The sequence below is a fragment of the Trichechus manatus genome, unplaced genomic scaffold (genome assembly GCF_000243295.1).
Source record: "Trichechus manatus latirostris isolate Lorelei unplaced genomic scaffold, TriManLat1.0 scaffold00215, whole genome shotgun sequence".
NCBI lineage: Eukaryota > Metazoa > Chordata > Mammalia > Sirenia > Trichechidae > Trichechus > Trichechus manatus.
In genome coordinates, this window is record NW_004444151.1 from 2,757,107 (window position 1) to 2,777,555 (window position 20,449).

A 20,449-nucleotide genomic window follows, 5' to 3' on the forward strand; every position below is an offset into this window, starting at 1 on the left:
AAAAAATCCTCACAACTGGACCAATAAGCAACATGATAAATGGAGAAAAGATTGAAGTTGTCAAGGATTTCATTTTACTTGGATCCACAATCAACACCCACCATAGCGGCAGTCAAGAAATCAGAAGATGCATTGCATTGGGCAAATCTGCTGCAAAATACCTCTTTAAAGTGTTAAAAAGCATAGCGTCACTTTGAGGACTAAGGTACACCTGACCCAAGCCATGGTATTTTCAATCACCTCATATGCATGCAAAAGCGGGACAATGAATAAGGAAGACAGAAGAATAATTGATGCATTTGAATTAGGATGTTGGCAAAGAATATTAAATATATCATGGACTGCCAGAAGAACGAACAAATCTGTCTTGGAAGAAGTACAGCCAGAATGCTCCTTAGATGTGAGGATGGCAAGACTTCATCTCATGTACTCTGGACATGTTATCAGGAGAGACCAGTTCCTGGAAAAGACATCATGCTTGGTAAAGTAGAGGGTCAGAGATAAAGAGGAAGACCCTCAACAAGATAGACTGACACATTGGCTGCAACAATGGACTCAAACATAGCAATGATTGTGAGGATGGTGTAGGACTGGGCAGTGTTCTATTCTGTTCTACACAGGGTGGCTATGAGTTGGGGGCTCTGACTCAAGGGCATCTAATGACAACAACCACTACATAGGAATCCTTGGGTGGTGAAAACAGTTAATATGCTCAGCTGCTAACTGAAAGATTAGAGGTTCAGGTCCACCCAGAGGAGGCTTGAGAAAGGGGACCTAGTTTTGACAAAATTAGCCATTGAAAACCTTATGGAGTACATGGGGCTGATATACATTGGGTTACCATGAGTCGGAGTTTACTCGACAGCAAACAAAAGGGAAAAAAAAAATAAAAACTCACTAGATAAAAAGAACTTTCATAGAGGACATTAGATTGGGGAACATAATCAAATGTTAAATTGATCAAATAAACAACATAGAATCAGCTATGAATATTGATCTCAAGCATTAAAGTTTATGTTGCCATTAAATAATCCTCAAAACAAACCTATTGCCAACAAGGTAACTAGACAAAGTGTAAATAAAATAGACAATTTCACCTAAGCCACCCCCAGTCTTCTTTCTTATCTTGCCCTCTCAGTTCCGTCTTCTCACCTCATCTCACCTCTAGATAATTCCAGATACTGAAAGATTTGGTGGTAACAAAGTGGGAGCAGTGAGAAAGGGCTCTGGATCCTTCACTACATGGGGTTTTGAGGGGCAGGATTGAATTTAAGGGAGAGAAAAGAGAAAGGGAGAAGGCACGCACTATTTACTCCTGAGTTTCCCAATCACTGAAATTTAGTGTAGGAAATATTGATCCCCTCAGCCCTAGGCAGGGCTTGGGGTCACTAACGACCCCCAGCCAGATGTCTTGGGCACCAACAAATTCAGGCAGTTACCTCAGCACACCATTGGAATATTACTATTTTCCAAGGGTACCAGCACATGTACAGGGTTAGGAATGATCAGCAGTGACCCAGCCTGACCCAGTTGCCCAAACAGATTGAAACCATTAAAACAGATAAGAGACAGAATTGTGATGAGTATCAAAGCTGATGTGATTTCTGGGGCAATAGAAAACTCTCTTGCCAGCCACCCCTAAGTTCCCCTGTCTTCAGCTCTGCAATTTTTAGGCAAAAGACTGAAAAGTTGTCCATTTTATAAATACATTTCAATTAAAGCGTTAATGAGTAACTTATCCTTTCTCCTTGGAGAGAGTGAGAAGCTACAAAAAGCAGCAAAGCTGGGCCCTAGAGTCACAAGGGATTTGACAGAAAAGGGAAAGTGAGAAAAGGTGGAAGCCTGAAGTCCTGAAAGTAAACTGCACTATTTTGTCTTGGCCATGGGCTTCTCTTCCCCTAGGTGCACATCATACATGGCTAGCCTCAGAAGGACCCCTAGTGAACACTTTATCCCAAACACTTGTGGGCAAGCAGAACCAGCTGAGATCACTGTGTCCAAGAAAGGTCAAGGGAGGCTTCGTGGAGGAAGTGGCTAGGCTGTGCTCTGAATGAGTGGGAGAATCAGGATGGGCAGGAAGAAGGACTAGGGCATTCTCTTGAGGACATGGTTACCCTCCAAACTCTCAGTGAGTCTGCCTCGAGAGTCATAAATCAGACCATCAGCCCATTTCATAGGCCCAGATACTGCTGTGTTCCTTCCAGCACTTTGCATGACAGATAGTAACACAAATATCTGTCATTAGTCATTGAAAACCTTATGGAGTACATGGGGTTGACACATATCGCGTTGCCATGAGTCAGAGTTTATTTGACAGCAACTGAAAGGAAAAAAATATCACTAAACAAAAAGAACTTTTATAGAAGAAATTAGATCGGGGAATATAATCAAGTGTTAATTTGATCAAATAAACAACATAGAATGAACTATGAATACTGATCTTAAGCATATAAAGTTTATGTTGCCAATAAATAATCCTCAAAACAAAGCGATTGCCAACAGGGTAACAAACAAAGTGGAAAGTAGACCATTTCACCTAAGCTACCCCAGTCTTCTTTCTTATCTTGTCCTCTCTGTTCCTTCTTCTCTCTTTGTCTCACCTCTGGATAATTCCAGATACTGGAGGATTGGGCAGCAAAGAGGTAGGGGTACCTCATTACTCAAATTAACTCAAATATCTTTCACACAAAGTGGTGGAAAAATCCTGCTGGCCTAATAATAATAATATTAATTGTTTATATTTATTGAGCACTTACTATGATCAGGAACTGTGATGAGTGCTTTACATTATACTTCAGTTAATCTTCACAGTAATCCAATAAGGTAGAGTCCTTATTATTCCCATTTTATAGATGAGAAAACCAAGGCCTCCGGCAAGAAAGTGGTGAAATTGGGGTAAGAGCATGGGCACTTAACATTACCAATCTGCAGCACAGGAACCAGTGGTAAAAGTAAGCATTGTGGTTAAAAAGAAAGAAGAGGGACTAGCAAGAGAGTATAGGGACTAAGGTTGCACCAGCCCCACCCCATCTCCTTTGTAAAACAAAGGCAGGCAAAATGGAGAATAACTTGCCCTCCTCCCCCCATTAAAAGAACAGGAGCCCCAAGCAGATGAGTACAAGGTAGGCATTTGACAGACAGGCCCATGGAGAAGAGTGGCTTTGGTGATCACCTGTCAGGTTTTTGTCTGTGATAATGATTTCATCCACATAGAACAGGCCCATCTCCTGAGCCAGAGGGAGGAGGTCTATCCGATGAACCAGCACGGAGGAGTTTGCTAGAGGGGGCTGCAGATACCCAGAGGGATGCACACAAGTCTCCCAGAGGTCAGTACAGGTGAAGAGCCAGCTGAAAAACAAGCACCCAGCAGAAATGGGCCTCTCAGTGTGCACCACCAGCCCTCTCCCATTACAGCCCCACTCCTCAAACCCAGGAGCCTGCAAACTGTGCAGCCAGGGGCAAAGCCCTGTGAACCCCTGCACCCAAACAGTCCTGTGTGCCCCAGGTGCAAACATCCCATCCATTCCAAGACAGTTTCAGCTCGGCTTTTGATATAACACTTTTTCTACTTGCCATCGAATCAGTCCTGACTCTTGGCGATGCCATGTATGTCAGAGTAGAACTGTGCTCCATAGAGTTCTCAATGGCTGACATTTCAGAAGTAGATTGCCAGGCCTTTCTTCAGAGGTGCCTCTGGGTACACTTGAACCTCCAACCTTTTGGTTAGCAGCTGAACATGTTAACCATTTGCACCACCCGGGGACTCCTTGATATGACACTAGTGAGTCACATTTTAAGTCAAGCATTCATTCATGACACTCAATGTTAGCAGCAATTTCAAGTTACAATACGATTGTGTGTCTTAAGCAGATTATATGTTAAGGATCTAAACACAGAGAAGATAGATACTCCTGAACATTACTGGACTCGTTTGGGTTTAAACCACTTACAAAACCCTAAGAGACATGTGGAAAGAGCACTGAATCAAGGGATCAAGATGCCTAGATTGTACTCCAGGCTCTTTTGTTCACTCACTGAATAAACTTTAGTGAAATCACAAATTCTCTGGGCCCCAATTTTTCTCATCTGTAATGTCAAGGAATATTCTCTAAGGCATCTTCCAAATACAATGCTCTATGATCCCATCCCTATGAGAAATGCCAGACTTCATCTAGGAATTAGTATATTCTTAACAACTAAAAGGGGCCCTGGTGGCACAGTGGTTAAGAGTTCACTTGCTAACCAAAAGGTGGGCAGTTTGAATCCAGCAGCCACTCCTTGGAAACCCTATGGGACAGTTCTACTCTGTCCTATAGGGTTGCTATGAGTTGAAGTCGACTTGATGGCAACGGGTTTGGTTTTGGTTCGAACAACTACAAACAAACAAACAAACAAACAGTTGCCGTGAAGTCAATTCTGACTCATGACAACCCCATATGTGTCAGAGTAAGACTGTGATCCATAGGGTTTTCATGACTGTGACCTTTTGGAAGCAGATTGCCAGGCCTTTACTCCAAGATGCCTTTGGGTAGATTCGAACCTCCAACCTTTCAGTTAACAGCCAAGCACTACCCAGGTACTCCCTTCTTAACAACTAACTGCTGTTAAATCATATTTCTTTGTCAAGTAGAATGTGTTCAAAGTCTCAGGTTAGTACCAAGGACCAAATATAAGAGACTGGTAGTACCTCAGGTGGACCTTTGTCCCCACAGAGCTAATAATCCCAGCTGACTGCATTCCTACCACAGCCCACCACAGATTAGCTACCTCTCAGGCTTGGTCTCCACGGGACTCCAGTCACAGGTGATGTTCTTCTCGATGCTTTGAAAGTCAGTTGTAAAGGTCAAGATCATCTTCAGGACGCCGTTCATGTAGCCTTTGTATGCAAAGCACAGCTATAGACACCAAATAAATCCTTCAGTTCTACTAGTGCAAGAAGCAGCCACGCAATCAATATGTGTCAAGGATAACCCACATCCCTAGAACCTTGCCACATGCTCGAAGAGACAAAGGGCCCACCCAGTTCCTGCCCTCCTAGAGCTTACCAGCTGGAAAGGCAAATAGTTTTGATTAAATTGTTTGTCCAACAGAGAGTTGTTAAATGCCTAGCACAGTGCTTGGCAGTGAAGATTTGAGTGAAAAGACCCTATGCTTAGTGTCTCACTTAGAAAATACCTATTCTTACCCAATTACCTGTACAACTTTGAGCGTGACACTTAAACTTCTCTGACCCACAGTTCCTCAGCACTCACTCCCAGGCATCCTTGGGCTCTAACTCTAAGTTAAGTGCAAAACTGTTTGACATACGAAGACTTTAAAGAAGTAGTTTTCAATCTTGGCAGTATTGGCATTTGGGGTCAAATAATTCTTTGCTGTGGGGGCTGTCCTGCACATTGTAGGATATTTAGCAGTATCCCTGGCCTCTACTAACTAGACAACAATAGTACCACCATTCCTGGTTCAGTTGTGACAACCAAAAATGTCTCCAGACACTGTCAAATGTTCCCTGGAGGGCAACATTGCCCTGGTTTAGAACTGTTGATCAACAGCGAGGGCTGGAAGGTGGGTAGCAGCCCTGACGTGAACCACTTTAGCCCTGGATTCCACTGCAACCCAACTAGAAAAGGACCTGTAACCCCGCCCGGAACCCAACAAACCCAACAAAGCCCAACCAATCCGGGTCCCAAAAGGCAAGTGAGCACTATCTACTTTTCTGAAGGGCAGCAGAGCTACTGAAGCAAAGAGTCTAAGATGTGCTTAAGAGATATGTCAGTACATCTATCAATAATAACAATAACTATAACAATTAACAATAACTAGGCCTTCCCACTGTGCAAGCACTTTACTGGATTATCTCATTTAATCTTCACCACAATTCTGAGAGGTAGAGCACATTATTACCCATTTTACAGACAAACTAAGGCATAGTGAGAGCATGCAAGGTGGTGAGTCAGGATTCAAACCCAGATAGTCTGACCACAGAGTCTGAACTTTCATACCTGGAAAGCAAAGAAAATATTGAAATATATATAAATTTCTATAGATGTCACAGCTAATACAGAGGCCTTGCCATGTAACAAGTCACTGGTGGGGGATAGGACTGTCAGTTAGGTACACACCTGAAAGAGAAGTCAAGAGGCCCAGAACCTCAGCCTGAAAGCCCTTGGCAAACCACAGCAATCACTACTTTGTGCTCTGTTTTTTCGGTCTCAAACGCAGAGAAATAGTACCCATCCCTCCCTGCCCACCTGCCCAGAAGCACAAGGACTGCTACTTACATGTGCATACTGGTCTAGCTGATACCCCTTCTGGCCAGCCGGGGGTGTCAGGACAAGGTGTCGAGGCTGATGGAGGCTGAACCTTCCACAGAAGGGCTCCGTAGTGCTGGTGAGTTCCCCATCAGAGCTGGAACCTTGTGGGCCTGGATGCAGTTCGCATAAAGTAGAACATGGTTTAAAAGCAAAGACCAGGAGGAAGGCAAGCATGGATGTAAAACAAGACAGAGCTTCCCAACATGTGTGCAGGGAATGGGTTACTTGTTCACCTTGACACTGATGCCTTACAACCATTAGGAGAGCTGAGCAGGGCTTGGGGTGGCCAGCACCCCCAGCCAGAAATCTCCAGCCATGAGAAACCCATCGTCTGCCCCAGAGCACTGAGAATTTATTATCATTTCTGTACGTACCATGACCTGAAAAACTGTTCAGAAACAAACAGACAAGGAATACTGACTGGACTTCAGTTCATCTTAGTAGTATTTGGGGAAAAAAAAAAAAACTTCACATTTTAAGAATTTGTTAAGACTACTCTCTTATGCAATGATTCATTTAGATGAGATGCATATCTGAACTGAACAAGATTTGTAGAGTTTTGCTGTTTGCCACCTATATATGTTGCCCGTTTTTCAATGCACACAACAGGAAGTATTTGCGTAGTACTTTACTCCACCTGGGAGTCTTAGGGTGATGCAAACCGTTAAGTGCTTGGCTACTAACTGAAATGTTGGATGTTCGAGTTCACCCAGAGGCATCTCAGAAGAAAGGCCTGGTGATCTACTTCCAAAAAATCAGGCATTGAAAACCGTATGGAGTGCAGTTCTACTCTGACATTTCATGGAGTCATCATGACTCAGGATCAACTCAACAGCAACTGGACTGGTTGCTCCACCTAACAGCTCAGGAGGAATGCCTTTTCTTTCTACTGATGTCCACACCAAGCATCTCCCTTCCGAGCACCCAGCCACTCCCTTGGCCACTCAGTATCCAAATCCAGTTTTCATAGCTTCGTTTGACTCTGTTGGCACCTCGGAGAAGAAATGAGTGTTGTTCCCATTTTACAGAAAAAGAGAGAAGATAATGATAGGAAAGAGAGTCAGAATTTGTCAAACCAGGGACAGCACCTTGTTCAAATCCAAGCCGGAGAAGGATGTTAGCTGAAAGTGGTTCCAGTTTGCATTTTACTGCAAGTAACTCCTCTATGGCTGTTTGAATCTATTCAAAAAAAAGGAAAAAAAAAAAATACCACAAGTTCATACTGTGGGCATAAAGATCACTCATACTTTTCCCACCTCCCCCCATTATCTGAGGAAGTTTCCCACCTGATGGGCTGTGGCGTTTGCAGGGATTGGCTGGCTAGAAACATTATCCCAAGCAAGGAAAAAGTTCCCTCTGCCAGACACATTCAGCATCTAAAAATTCAAAAGGAACAGGACTAAATCACAGGCATTAAGTAAACCAGAGAAGCGATCTCAGAACATGGGACATGGTTTCTCGCCTTCCTATTTCCCTTTTATTATAATTTCAATTTTCTAAACTCACTGTCATCTAGAAACTACTGGAGAACACAAGTTCCAAGTGAGAATTTTTCTTGAAATAATACATGTGTCTGTCTCCCGCCTTCACTTCAGAGTCTGAGACTTAAACGTTGCCATTAAATGCCAAACTTTCAGCTTTGCTTCCAATACATTACCTGTTGGACACATTGCACTTTGTTATGGCGTAACACCTGGAGAGCTTTTAATCTCTCATACCACTTACTATTTTCTACTTTGTTCTAAGGTTATGTGTGTACATATCTTACTTTTAGACTATAAGCTATAGAGGGCAAAGTTTATGTTGATTTATCCTCATCCACAAAAAGGGCACAATAAAAAGTACACCAAAATTGTTCAACAAAAATATGACATCCAAAGGTCTCGACCTTTACAAAGTAGGCTTAGAAAAAATAGTATATGGGGAAATGGGACCTGAATAGGTTAAAAAGCTATGGAGTCATGTGGTATGTATGTGTGTGCACGTGCATGTGTTTGCACGCATGTTTTGTGTGTGTGTGTTTGTGTGTGTGTTTGTCTGTGTGTGTGTCTGAAGCACCTCATCCTGTACTGGGAAAAAAGTTTCCAAAGAAGACTTACCCGGAAGTTAAATTCCTAAAACTAATTCAATGAGTAAGATAATCTCAATAATAAGACTTTACATTTTTCAGAATGTCTTCACAACTCTATTGGATAGATACGCTGTGCCTTAGATGGCAGATCTATAATTACAACTCAGATCTCCTGGCTCCCAGCCAGTGACCCTTCTACTAGGCTAAGACTATTTTCCTCCCAGAGTTCAGCCCCAGTACATAGACCCTGGGGAAGAGACACAGACCTGTACTTCGGGAAGCCTCTGGGCACGGGCTCGGATCTGGTGCTTCTCCCGGAGGTAGGTGCTGACCACATCGGGATTCAGCCAGGTGTTGTGGATCTGCACACCAATCTTCATTCCCCTGCTGGGGGATATCCCATGATGCTCTGCTTCCAGGTAGTACTTGACTCCACCTAATAGCTCCAATTTGGGGGTCTTCCGGTGCCAGGTCCCTTCATTCCCATTCTGCTCCCAGGAGTCAAACCAGTCAGCAGTGCCAACCCTAATGGAGGCCACTTCCACCTATATCCAAATAAGCATAGCAGGATCAATACTCTGAAGCTTCTGGGCATCTCTTTCTCAAACAGGAAGTGTCTGGACAGCCACTAACAAGGGATTTTTGGCCTTCTCCACAGTGAAACTTTCTCTCAAAGGAACCAGAATGACTGATCTGCCTTGTCCAATATGTTTTTGTTGTTGTTGCTAGGTGCCATCGAGTCGATTTCAACTCATAGCGACCCCATGTGACAGAGTAGAACTGCCCCATAGGGTTTTCTAGGCTGTAATCTTTGGTGTGGAGCACTGGTGGCTCAGTGGTTAGGAGTTATGGCTCCTAACCAAAAGGTCAGCAGTTCAAATCCACCTTATGGGGCAATTCTACTCTGTCCTGTAGGGTCAATATAGGGTCACTATGAGTCAGAATTGACTTTACAGCAACGGGTTTGGTTTCATCTTTTGTGCAGTGGTTAAACTACTGGGCTGCTAACTGAAAGTTTGGTGGTTCAAACCTACCAGCCACTCTGTGGGAGAAAGATGTGGTAGTCTGATTCCATAAAGATTTATAGTGTTGGAAACCCTATGGGACACTTCTACTCTGTCCCATAGGGTCTCGCTGAATCAGAACCAACTCGACTGCAGTGGGTTTGGTTTTATTTGGTTTTAATCTTTATAGAAGCAGATTGCCAGGCCTTTCTCCCAGGGAGCCACTGCGTGGGTTCAAACTGCCAATGGTCAAACAGCCAAGCGCTTAACCATTGTGTCGCCAGGGCTCCTTTCCAACACGTTAGCCCAGCCAAAAATGGGTCTGTGGTTGTGTCTACGCTTCTCCACCCCCCATTCTCTCTCTCAACTGGCAAATATTCAAACAAGTCTCAATGGATCATATTTAGAGTAGAAATAATTAACATAAAACTCTAGGTTTATATGATGCTGTGGATAAAGTAGTATTAAACTGTTTGAGAACTGTAGAATGATTTTACCACGACAAAAATCTAGGACATTTTTTCTAACCAACTAGCAAAGCAATTTCATAGAAGCATACTAATAATTTGAGAAAAAATATTGTGGTTCTTTGTCAAAGTACCTAGTAAATTTAGACTGCTTGCTAAAGGTACATTATCTTATCCCTCAAACTTGGTGGGGATATTGCAACATAAGACTAGCTGCCTCTCTACCCAAACTTAGTGGGAAAGGCACATGTTTGGTGTCAGGCAAACCTGGGTTTGAATGCTGAATCTGCTGCATACTAAGTGGCCCTGGACTGCCCGTATAATCTCTCTAAGCCTCTATTTCCTCACCTGAAAAATGGAGCTAAATATATGTACCTGGAAGAGATATCGTGAAGATTAGAGACAAGGTATGTAAAAGATCTAGCATAATGCCAGGCTTACAGTAAGTACTCACTAAACGGAAGATGCCATTACATTCAGCCAAATTCTTTTTCACCAAGTAAAATCCCTGGTCACCTAATGGCATGTTACAACCATCAGTAGGACACAAGAGCTTTAGTTTTGATTTTTGTTTTTTTCAGGAGTGATAGACTGGGGACGGAAAGAAGGAAAATGAAAGGAAGGTGAATACCTTGGTCCTTGGATCCTCTGGCCAACTGAAATGCAGGGCAGCTTGGCTATCTGCCTGTATCCAGAAAGTGTAATTATTTGTCTCTGGGGCCACAAAGAACCCACTGAGCCGTGCTCTGTGAAGCAGAGGAACACAGAGTCATGCGAGAGCAACCAAGACCTGAATCGTGGAACCAACAACTGGTTGCCATTGTCCTTTGTTTTTCTTTATGGTAATGAGGAAGAAAAACTTGATCCTTGTGCCATCTGACTGGCCAGAGTACTCCAGAAACAACTATTCCTGTAGCCCCTGTCTAGTCTGAATATCCCTATCAATCTTGGTACACTGGCTGCAAACTGAGACATCTTTGGGAGTGTTGTAGCTGTGGTACAGGGCTGGACAGAGGCTTAGCTGAGAAAACACACCTAACACAGCCAGTCCAGGGTCTGGCCTAGGGTAGGAACTCAGTAGTAAATGTTATTCTTATTATTAGAAATGAAGAGAGATCAAGTAGAACTTGCTCTGAGCTTACTAGATACCTCAATACCTGCAGAGACTATCTTTCCAATTAAAAATATTATGGACCACAGAGAAGAGTTGACTGAAGGTGTCAACAATTGCAAATTTAAAAGCCATAAAATGCAACTTTAAAGAAGATTTCAGGCAATTTTATGAGACATTTTAAAAATAAGATTTTTTTTTAAGTTTAAGATAAATTCTAGTGACACAGTATTAGAGAGAGATATCACCAAGGTATCTTTCTGATTAAACTGCCTGAATAAACAAAAATATTTTCTGCTTCTGTTATTTTTTTAAATCTTTGAGTCATCAATATAAAGATATTTTTGTTTTGCTGTAATGTACACATATATGTTATTTTCATCTTTGGAAAGAATTTTATTTTTTAAAATAGTTTTTTAAAAGAACGACAGTCGTGCGCTGCATAACGTCCCTTCCGGCAACGTCGAACTGCACAGACGCCTGTGGTCCTATAAGATTTTCTTTTTCCCCCTCTACGATAAAAGGCAATTGTTTATTAAAGAAAAGTCACTTGTGAAATACTCTACTTAGATTAGTACGTCTGATATGAGCACTGTGGGTTGAAACATGCCTTCTTTCAAATAACAAATGTAACGATTCAAGCAGCCTTCAGAGTCACAGGGGAATACTCTTTGGAGAGGGGTGATCATTCACTTCCCAGTGAAACAGTCAGTCACTTCTTGTAAACATCATCAGATGCTAAAAAATGCAGACTGACAACTACCGTCACAGGTTTTTAAGCAGGAAGATTAAAAAGTGGGAGAAGACTCCCCACCTAGAACAGTTCAGACGGGGCTCTGAGGGCGAGTTTCAGCAGCCCCTCCCACAGTGCCCTTCTCTTCGCACCACTGCCAGCTGAGCCAAAGGATCTCCACAAACCTTGGCTCTTCCGACCTTGGCTCTTCAGTTACCAGTGAACCCACCGGGACCTCTATGCCAGCTGAGCAGTGAGAAGAAGCGCCGGATCTGGGCCTCCTCTGATGGCCGCCGCAGAAGGGAGCAGCGAGGCGGTGCTACATGAGGTTCAGGATCTGGAAGATCTTGGAGATCTGCAACATGACTGGCTCTGTCTCGGGGTCATTATCCACTGCATGCTGTTAAGTGGGTTCTTGAGCATGTCTTCAAACACTAGTAGCGTCTTAACGTCGGTCAGACCCAACCCCACCACGGGGTTGTCCAGGATGGCTTGGAAGAAGGAGTTTCCAGGGTCCATGACCTTGTCCAGCTCCCGGGAGGAGAGCTTCCGGTCTCCCAGCAGCCACTCGTAGGCAGCGTTCCACTGGTGGTTGTTCACGGGAGGGCATCGATCACCTCCTTCTCATTGAACCCCATTTCCATCAGGGAAATGACGGCCTGTGCTCCGCCTGGAATTACCTTTTCCTTCATATCTTCTTGAAGACCTGCGTTGGCTGGCCTTTGACCCCCTCATCTCCCGCACTGGTCCCAGCGGGCGCCTCTGCGAGGCGGTCCTGGAAGAGGTGTATCTACCGTCGGGTCTACCACATGCTCAATGAGCCACTCCATGGCCTTAGTCACTAACACGTGCTTCAGCCGCAGGGCCTTCATGGCGCTGGTCTCTGGAAAGTCCCTCTCCATGAGCTGCCGCAGGGCAGCTTTATCAACTCACTCCTCCTCATCCTTGTTCAGCATGGCATTTACCTTCTTAATCCCTTTAATGTGTAGTGGAGCATATAAGTACCACCTACATTTTTCACATTTGGGATTTATGAGGAGGCTCGTTTCCCACCTATAGGCTGTGCTGGTGTCGGAGTAGGGCTATCTATAATGGCATAAATGCCTTGTTGGATGGTTGGCACCATAACTCCGTGTTGAGAGGTTAGTGTATGAGGTGGTGCATTCTTGAGTGTTTGTATGGAACTTTGGTCTGATTGGGTTTCTGCACAGCAAGATAAGCCTTGTGAGTATGCTTATTGTTTCCTGTGTGTTACTGGGAAGGTGAGGTTGGAATTGGGTAATGTTCAAGCAAATAAGTTATTTTCAGATGCAACACAGTGTATGCATGCTTTGTAGCATGCTGCATGACCACTGGGACATGTAAGTCCCCCCTGTCCTACCACCAGAGTCCACTGGGACATATGTGTCTCACATATTTATCAAAATCCATCTTACCTAACAAAAATTTACCAACACTTCATGATTCTCATGCATTCCTTTAATGAAAAACATTACATCACCAAAAAATTACAAACACAATTCTTTCATGAAGAAATAATTCCATGGCACCAGGGTTCAGTGTGGGCAATTTTTGTGCCACCTCAATGAGGGATACCAAGATTTTCCAGAGTTCTGTCTGGAAGTCTCGCATGTTGGTCTGGACAACGGCCAGTCCACGTTGCAGGAGGGCAGGTTGACTTCGCTGGAATATAGCATCTCTGTCTGGGGCTTTGTGGTCTTTTTTCTTCTTTTCTTCCACAAAGACATCAGCCATCTCAGGAAGTGGTGCTGGGGCCCACTTTTTTTCTCAATAATAAGACATCTTTATCTTGAATGTTCTCAGATCATTTTGGTATCATTCAGCACTCTCTCGGAAGCAGCTGTATTAATTTATGATGCCTTACACTTTCAAGGTCTTCTAGGTTCCCATGTGCACAGTGCTTGAAGCAACGCCCCTTGAGCTTCTCCACCAAAGTGTCCTTGATTTATTTCCTCCTCCAGCCACTCAACACCATCGGCCGCACAGATGTCCAGCCAGCACCTTGCCCTTGAAGCTCTCCTGCTGCACAAATATCACACTGCTGCTGCCCAGCCGATGAAGTTCACCAGGGCGGGCAGGCAGGGCCTTGCCTCCCACGCACTAGCGCAGGCCCACGCCAGCTCCTGTCATCCCAGCCACCCCTCACTCTCCATGGCCTAAGCAGTCGTCTCACTCCTGCCACTGCCACCAGGGGTCCCATAAGGTTTTAATATAATAGGCTTTACAGGGTTGGTTCGTAACTACAGGTTGTAGTTAAATTACACATTCATAATCCAGGGACTGCCTGTATATAATGTGGTGTTCGCACAATGTCCAAATCACGTAACATCGTATTTCACAGAACATGTAGTGGACGTTAAATGATGCATGACTGTATTTGAAAAGTTCATCAATATAATAAAACTGACTTGTCAATCAGTAAATAAATATTCCAATTTTCTTAAATTTAAATTTTAAGCAAATGAATGTGAGAGGAAATGGAAAAAGAGTTGCTATCTGGTTTGTGACTTCTCAAAATGGCAATTAAAGGAACATAGCCTACAGGTCATAGAGAAAATGATTTTTGTTTGTTTACTTGTTTGTTTTCTTTAACTTTGGAGGTGGTCTCTTTCCTTAACAGCCCACACATATTAAATATAGCTGAAAGTTTTCCATTTGAACATTATTAATGGTTCTCAAAGCTGTGATGATGTTGTTGTTATTAGATGCTATGGAGTTCATTTTGACTCATAGCGACCCCATGTGACAGAGCAGAACTGCCCCATAGGGTTTTCTTGGCTATAATCTTAATGGGAGCAGATTGCCAGGTCTTTTTCCCATGGAGACTCTGGGTGGGTTCAAACCGCCAACCTTTCTGTTTACAGCCGAGCTCTTAACCACTGTACCACCAGGCTTTCTTATAGCTGTGATAAAAATGCAATATTAGTGCTATAAGAGGCCGCAAATTGCTACCACTTTAAAACTATAAATTGGTGGCTAAATACCCTTGTGAGTACAGCCAGAGACTATATGCAGCGTTTAGCTAGCAAGATTGAAGGAACAATGGAGATGCTATTCTAAAATTCACAGAATATCTTCCCTACTTTGCTTCTTCAATACGTGAAATTCCCTGAACAGGGAACAAAGTCTTTCATTCCATAATTTAGTTGAGTTGTAAGATACTAAAATCCATAGAGGAGGTCACAGATTGGCTGAAATTCACACTCAGAGGTCGTGACTAGCATCAAACCCCTTCCTGAGAAGGATTTTGAAAAAAGGAGAGATTCTTCGCATAGTAAAGGACCCATCCCTCTATATAAACATTGAGAGCACACTAAGGAAACAGTGTGTCTAAGCAATTCTCAAACTTTCTGTATTTTTAAGCCCACTTTAGAATACTAGCAATTTCAACCACATCATGAAGATTCAAAACAGTAGACAAAAACCATTATCATAATGCAGTCACTACAACAGAAAGCAATATCTCTCTGAGTTCACAAGGACCTCCCCAGCTATTACATCAGTCATTGAATTTACCTTCAGCACTCGGTGGTTGTTCTAATAGTACTTACTGCTCAGCCTTTGCTCCCTTACATGTCCAAAGGGCAAATTCTTGTATCTTCTTTTGGCATCAGCCAGATGTTAGCTTCACCTCTGTGATGGTTAAGATCATGTGTCAACTTGGCTGGGCCATGATTCTTAGTGTTTATATGTGATCACTCCCATGGTGGAATCTGCTGTGGGTAGCCAATCAGTTGAAAGGGAATTTCCTTGGGGGTGTGGCCTTCATCCAAATATAAGCAGACGTTCTGTATTTTTGCTCACTCTGGATCCTGCAGCTGCCTCCTGTTCATCTGACCTCTGGTTCTTCAGACTTGAGCTATCAGCTTATCTGCCAGTCTTGGGATTCATCAGTCTTCACAGCTTGTGAGCAGGAGCCCTGCTCTCTGACCTGTTGATCCTGAGTTCACAAGCCCCTGCAGCTCCGTGAATCAGGAGAAGCCTTGCAGTCTTGCCTGCTAATCTTGGGATTCATCGATCTTCACGGCCTGTGAGCAAGAGCCCTGCTCTCTGACCTGCCAATCCTGGGTTCCCCGAGCCTCTTCAGCTATGTGAATTGAGAGAAGCCTCTATCCGGATCCACAGCCTTGGGACGTTCCAGCCTCTACAATCACGTTAGCCGTTTCCTTGCTATAAATCTCCCTATATACATTTATATGCTTTACTGGTTTTGCTTCTCTAGAGAACCCAGCCTAAGACAACCTCCTAACCACATAACCTGCAGTAAGTTTTATACTGCTCTCTACCTAGTCTCCTGGCCCAATCTACTCATCTCAGTATTGCAATTGATAGTCATCTCCGAAGCAGATTGTAAACCAAGTTGAAGAAAATACAAAATTTATAAATTGATCAAAATTTGGGGGTACACCTATAAGGGGTCTGTGAAACACAGCATGATGGTCCAATATCAGTTGAGAATACCAAACTGTGTTGTTGAATTGGCTAGCGTTATAAATTCTCCCCTGGAAATCTCACTACTGTACTTATCCATATCCCAGCCTCACTTAGGCTAGTAAAGATGCTTTTAATATGGGATCTCCACTTTTCCTGGGATCTACAACATACCTGAAAGGTTGCCCTTCCTTTGACCAAAATCCAAATGGAGAACTAGCGTTCGGGACAATCTGCCACCTGTACCCAGGGGTGGCTTCAGTAAGGTCTAAGCCCTCAGCAGCATCTCCAACTTCGAAAAGAAGCCCTCGGTTGCCTGTAAGACATGTACAACTCATAAACATCAGAGGGCATTCCTCCCCAATAGATTACAGAGTAGAAGATGACCAAGGTATTATCTCTAAAGGTGAGTCAACTGAGTTTCAGATGGAGTAGTCATGTGAGAGGTTCTTTTGTCGTTTTGTTGTTGTTGTTAGTTGCTGTCAAGATGACTCTGATTCATGGTGACTTTATGTATAATGGAACTAAATGTTGCACAGTCCTGCGCTATCTTCATAATCTTCAATATGTTTGAGTCTGTTGTTGTGGCTATTGTGTCAATCCATCTCATTGAAGGTTTACCTCATTTTAGCTGACTCTCTACTCTACTAGGAGCCCTGGTAGCACAGTAGTTAAAAGGTCGGCTGCTAACCAAAAGATTGGCAGTTTGAATCCAGCAGCCACTCCTTGGAAACCCTATGGGGCAGTTCTACTCTGTCCTATAGGGTCGCTATAAGTCAGAATCGACTTAATAGCAACGGGTTTTCTACTATACCAAATACAATATCCACTTCTAGCAACCGTTTCTTAGATAATACAAATGTTCTAGAGGGCAGAAAATGCTCCTTGCTATAGGATTTAGCCTCTCAGAAGGAGATAATCAATAATGAATAGTAAAAGAAGAGATATTCTCAGAGGACCGGAGAAGAATGGGGAGTATTTTTTAATGGGAGTGACGAAGAGAACCAGGTCTTGGAGAAAATGTAAAAGCAGAAACAAAGGAGGATAAAGTGATCATGTGCTTATGGCTTGACTTGTCTTTGTGCTTCCCAAACCTGAGAGGAGACTTCAATATTTGTTAAGGTCCAGTTCAGCTTGAGCATTCCATTCCTTAAAGCCCCTTTCTTTCAGAAAATTGACAACATTTTAATTTTTCACATGCTATGCCCTAATTTGTGGACCTACACAGAGCCAATTACGTGGCATACTACTATTGCATGATATTTTAAATGATGTTGTATTTATTAATTTGAGTTTTATACTACACAAACCTGGAGAGCAAAGGCACAAGTGCAACATATTGGATACTAACTAGGGTTCAGGGTAAAAGCTCTAGAATCAGACAACTGTGGGTTCCAGATCTGCCACTTACTAGATATGAGGTTTTGAACAATTGCTTAATGCCCTTGTGTCTACTCTTTCTCATGCATCAAAATGTGGCTAATTATAAATAGAGACAATATGCTGAGGACTAAGGGAGTGTAAAATATATTCATAAAGAGCCTGAAATGTACTAAGTGCTCAATAAGGGATAGCTATGGAGTCCCTGGGAGGTGCAAATGATTAACGCATTAAGCTGCTAACCAAAAAGTTGGTGGTTGGAGTCTACCCAGAGGCATCTTGGAAGAAAGACCTGGTAATCTACTTCCAAAAAATCAGCCATTGAAAATCCTATGGAGCACAATCTTTTCTGACACATGCGAGATTGCCATGAGTTAGAATTGACTCAAGAACAATTTTTTTTAACGTTAATTATTATTATTTTAAACTACCACTGTTGTCCCTCATTAACCCTAAAATTGGGAAATAGAGAATAAGCAGAAAAATAAGAGTATATATTAGGAATATCACTTTAAATTAAGGTTTCCCAACCCCAGCATTGTTGACATTTGGGACTGGATAAATCTGTTATGGGGCCGTCCTGTGCACTGTAGAAAGTTTAGCAGCATCCCTAGCCTCTACCCACTAAAGCCAGTAACACCACCACCACCACCACCCCAAGTTGTGACAACCAAAAACATCTCCAGACATGACCAAATGTACCCCTGGGGACAAAATAGACACCGGTTGAGAGCCACTTCTTTAAACGCAGTAATCTTACGCAGTTCCATGGAGGAAACTTCAAAAGCTCTTCATAAAGGACATTGTTAACTCAAAAACAGCCGCATTCAGGAAATTATTCTACCACTACCCAAGTAGCTAAAGCAGGAAATGCTCCAAGAGGGAGCAGGCAGTCTGTTTCCTGACACAGGAAACACGCATTCTCTAAAGAACTTGTTTCAGTAGTTTTGTTTCCATGGATGGGCGCTTTCCCTGAGTGAAAACTGCAGATCTGGGACCTGGAGAATTCTCACGCCAAAGCTTTGCATACATTTCCATACTTGAGTGGCCTTTCTTTAGAAAGGTTTCTTCCCCTGCTGGGCAGCTTTCCTTTTGAGTGCCAAGCCTCTAGAGTTGACCTGCATCTGCCGGTAGTTTAACCATGAAGTCCGCCTTTTGTGGGACAGGTAAGGAAAACACAATGCAGCCTATGGTTCTGGGGTGGTAACACACCAGCTGCCCTTACTTCCTAACTACACTTGAGTCTCCAGTTCTAATGCGTAGCAGAAAACTAAGCTTTTAATTTGTAGCCATGATGTGGGAGCTTTAAACATAGAAAGACAGGTGAAACCTGCCCCTTTGCCTCCTCCATTTCTGCCCACTTCATGCATAAGCTCATGGCAACATCACAGTACAGCCTTACTTTCAAAGTAGCAGATGGCATTCTGCAGGGGAGAAGAGTCAACATTTAACTGCACCCCATTGTCTAAAGCTCTCTGCCTTGTCTAATGTCTGCTGCTATGACTATGCTCTAATGTTCCTGTCTTCTTAAACAATGGGCATGCCTATCCTATGTAGGGAGACAGTGTGGAGATTTCTTCCAGTAGTAATAACAATGTCTTAATGATAGTTATGCTTTCTGGATGATGGTCTTTGCTAAACCCCATTGGCCATCCATCTGGCTGGGACTAGAAGCACAGAGTGTCCCTAAGCCTCTGAATAAAGATAAGAGCCTCCTTGATCTGAACCCTCGAGAATGTATCGTCAGCCCAGGGTTCACTGAACTATCCAGTCTAATGGCTGAGACAAAATTCAAACATTTTCATTTCTACTCCCCAGCCTCTTGCGATAAAATTGCAACCAGAGAGCCATGGAATAGCGCTGTGACTTCCTTACCTGCCTGAGGAGCAGTGAGCCTTGCATCTTTTCCTGGAGACCTCGTGGTACACTCGATCTTCCTGGGAGACACGTGTCTAATGTCACATGGAATGTCTAACAAGAACAAAATATATATACGTATATTCATATATATATAGAGAGAGAGAGAGCCCTGGTGGTGGCACAGTGGTTAAGCACTCGGCTACTAACTGAAAGGCTGGTGGTTCCAACATACCAGCTGCTCTATGGGAGAAGGATGTGGCAGTCTGCTTCCGTAAAGATTACAGCCTTGGAAACCCTGTGGGGCAGTTTTACTCTCTCCTTTAGGGTCATTATGAGTCGGCATTGACTTGACAGCAATGGGTTTGGGTTTTATATATATATAGATATATATACACACACATATATAGAGAGAGAGAGATGAGATGACAGAACCAGACCGATGTGGACAGGCTCCTATTCAAAGGCAAAGGGCTAGATGTAGAGAGCATAGCAGAAGTTGAAGGAGGCCAGGAAAGGGAGAGTGCAGAGCACTAAGTAGACCATAGAGCAGCTTATAGTAATCAAAAAGAAAGGAATGCAATGAGGATGTACTGAACGTTTTCCAGCTGCTGCTCAGCTGACCTTGGGAGGGCAAGTGTAACTCGAGAGTGTGCAGACACTTCCAGAATTCTTGGTGTCACCAGCTAAAGGAGCAGCCCACCTCACAGAACGAAAGGTTCTAGACAGATCCCACAGAAGGGTCTGCCAGGAGACAATCCAGAAGAATCTGCATAGCAATGCCTGCCCACTCTGGAGTCCCTTGGTAGTCCAAATGGTTAATGTGCTTAGCTGCTAACCAAAAAGTTGGAGATTTGGGTTCACTCAGCAGTGTCTCAGAAGAAAGGCCTGGAGATCTACTTTTAAACAATCAGCCATTGAAAAACTGTATGGAGCACAGTTCTACCATAACATGCATGGGGTCACCATGAGTCAGAGTCAACATGACGGCAGTTGGTTACTGGTTAGAGCAAGGAGAGTTGGGAGAGGAGTTCCTTTTTGGTGGAAGTAAACCTTTATAATG

General features: G+C 43.3%; 1 protein-coding gene across 1 annotated transcript in view; it reads right to left on the reverse strand.

The window, feature by feature from the left end:
- Positions 1-19,579, reverse strand: part of LOC101361563 (PKHD1, fibrocystin/polyductin) — a 413,510-nt gene extending 393,931 nt beyond the window's left edge. The window contains exons 1-9 of the mRNA XM_023742674.1: positions 19,405-19,579; positions 16,324-16,465; positions 10,485-10,599; positions 8,649-8,927; positions 7,598-7,687; positions 7,400-7,490; positions 6,279-6,421; positions 4,768-4,895; positions 3,173-3,348 (exon numbers count right to left, since the gene is read on the reverse strand). Coding sequence (XP_023598442.1) covers positions 3,173-3,348; positions 4,768-4,895; positions 6,279-6,421; positions 7,400-7,490; positions 7,598-7,687; positions 8,649-8,927; positions 10,485-10,599; positions 16,324-16,465; positions 19,405-19,534 — 1,294 coding nt within the window. The 5' untranslated portion in view covers positions 19,535-19,579. The remainder of the gene's footprint in view (positions 1-3,172; positions 3,349-4,767; positions 4,896-6,278; positions 6,422-7,399; positions 7,491-7,597; positions 7,688-8,648; positions 8,928-10,484; positions 10,600-16,323; positions 16,466-19,404) is intronic.
- Positions 19,580-20,449: the final 870 nt, after the last annotated feature.